General features: G+C 43.1%; 1 protein-coding gene across 1 annotated transcript; it reads right to left on the minus strand.

The window, feature by feature from the left end:
* Positions 1–1,632: 1,632 nt before the first annotated feature.
* LOC122022965 (ethylene-responsive transcription factor 4-like) lies at positions 1,633–2,079 on the minus strand. The gene has a single exon (XM_042581067.1). The coding sequence runs from the start codon at positions 2,077–2,079 to the stop codon at positions 1,633–1,635; it is 447 nt and encodes a 148-aa protein (XP_042437001.1).
* Between the last annotated feature and the right edge of the window lie 209 nt (positions 2,080–2,288).

Below are 2,288 nucleotides of genomic sequence, written 5' to 3' on the forward strand. Positions count from 1 at the left end.
AATGAACCAAGCTTTTGAAATTAGTGTTCAAGCTTGGCTTGATTTATTTTTTATGAGCTTGAATTTGTTTGAAGCTTGGTTTGTTTAGATGTTATCAAGCTCTCAATTCAAGCTTGGCTTGACATTGGTTCGAACTTGGTTCGTTTAGATGTTATCAAGCTCTCAATTTAAACTTGTTTGATTATTTGAAACTTTTAGTTGTTTGATTGGTTATTGAGATTGATAATTTAAATTTATTTATTCATTTTATTTTTATTTTATTATTTATTTAGCATATTGAAAAGAGTTTTATTAATAAATATGGTTCGTGAACATTGTTCATAAACGTTGTTCACGAACGTTATTCATGAACATTGTTCACGAACGTTAACGAGCTGAACACATATGTGTTCAAGCTTGTTTGTTTAGTTTAACAAGTTGTCCAAGCTTGTTTGTTTAATTAACCTTATGTATATTGAACGAACATAAACAAGCTCTTACTAAGCCGAACACCAAGCTTGTTCACGAGTGCTTGGTTCATTTATATCCCTACCTTTTTACACGGAAATCTTTCTCATCTCTTACTATTGCACCAAATAAAAAAAAAAACATACAAATGGATCATTACAGGAAGAATGAACTCACATTACATAAAAATAGAGTCATCAATTTGAGTTGGATCCATCGGGTTGACTCGTCCTATCAAATAAGTTAAATGGATTGGGTTGGAATTTTATCAATTCAAGTCCGTCGCGGGCCGACCCGCCTAGGCCTGCGACCTGCGCTGGTCGGCCCACGACCCACGTTGGTCAGCCCACGACGGGCTTAGGTTGGCCTGCGGATTGAGACATACATGTAAGTTAAGTTTTATGTCAATTAATTATTTTTTTTTGTTATAATTTTAAAATAAAAATAGTACTTTTCATCTCACGTCCGTATTCGTTTGTATCTATTTATATTTAAAATTCATGTTTATGGATACATTTGATTGATAAAAATTTTTCGAAGTAAAAGTTGAAGATATGAAATATTTTTTAATTTTTTTTTTTAAAAAAATTGATGGCCCCACGGGTTGGCCCGCCAAACTTGCAACCCACCTTGGATTAGGTTGGTTTGGAAATTTGACAACCCGTCAAGTTGACGGGTCAACCCACCCCACTCCACCAATTAATTGGCTAGTCATGGATCGACCTACCTCACCACGAATTGATCTATCTGACAACTCTACGTGAAAATCTTTCTCATCTCTTTGAATCGCACCGAGCCCGGGGCAGATTTGAAATGGATCTTACACTATGTCCAATAAGATGATTCATGGAAATAATTCATCATTCAATATTTCACTGATAGAGTTTGTATAATAATAACCATGAATCGGGGGATGAATTGCCTTAAAACATCTGTTCAAATGAATTCTTGCACCAAATAATTTTCCTTGCAACACAAAAAAAAAAAAAAAAAATCATCATTAATCCGCGAGAAATCCTTTCTTTAAGTTCTTCCCAGCTCAAAAATAAAATTTATGAAAATATATATATATATATAATAATTATATGTACAGATTGTTCTACCTGGAAAAAGTATAGATTTAATGATTAATTTTAGATGAAATTTTCATTTTCTTCATCCAATTAGTGTTTCTTAATGTATGGATCATAGATCTTCCGGTGGCGGCGGAAGGTTGAGGTCGAGGTCCACTGGGAGCCTCCACAGGGAGGAGGGGAGCCGGGAGGAGGCGTGGGCGAGCTCGAGATCGAACGGCGCGGCGTCGCCGGTAGCCGGCGGCGTAAGAGGGGACGAGTATCCGAAGGCGCTGCTGCTGGTAGGGCTGGAGTGATCGGGCGCGGGAACGGGGCCGGAACAGGGGAAGTTGGTCTTCGCCTTGTGGCCGCGGAACCGGAGGGCAGCGGCGTCGTAGGCGTGCGCCGCCTCCGTCGCGGTGTCGAAGGTGCCCAGCCACACGCGCCTCCGCCGCGCGGGGTCGCGGATCTCGGCCGCGTACCGCCCCCACGGCCGCATCCTCACTCCGCGGAACCGCGCCGCCGCCTCCGGGTCTCCTCCGCTGCCGCAGCCGCTGTCCTTCGCCGCCCTAGGAGCCATCGCAACCGCCAAGGAGAGGAAGGGAAGGAGAGAGATGGATCGCGGTGGAAGAAGACAGGGGAGGCAGGGGGTTATTTATACACGAGAAGGAAAGCGGCGAGGCCAGTCAATCTGATGGCTTGGGGACGGCGGCTCGACGCCAAGAAGGACACCCACGTCATCGTCTTTGTCGGGGCAGACGGACAGATGCGGCAGTGGGAGAGACCGAC

The sequence above is a fragment of the Zingiber officinale genome, chromosome 9B (genome assembly GCF_018446385.1).
Source record: "Zingiber officinale cultivar Zhangliang chromosome 9B, Zo_v1.1, whole genome shotgun sequence".
Lineage (NCBI taxonomy): Eukaryota > Viridiplantae > Streptophyta > Magnoliopsida > Zingiberales > Zingiberaceae > Zingiber > Zingiber officinale.

Coding starts and splice junctions, on each gene's coding strand:
- LOC122022965 (XM_042581067.1), bottom strand. CDS start 2,079: ATGGCTCCTAGGGCGGCGAAGGACAGCGGCTGCGGCAGCGGAGGAGAC.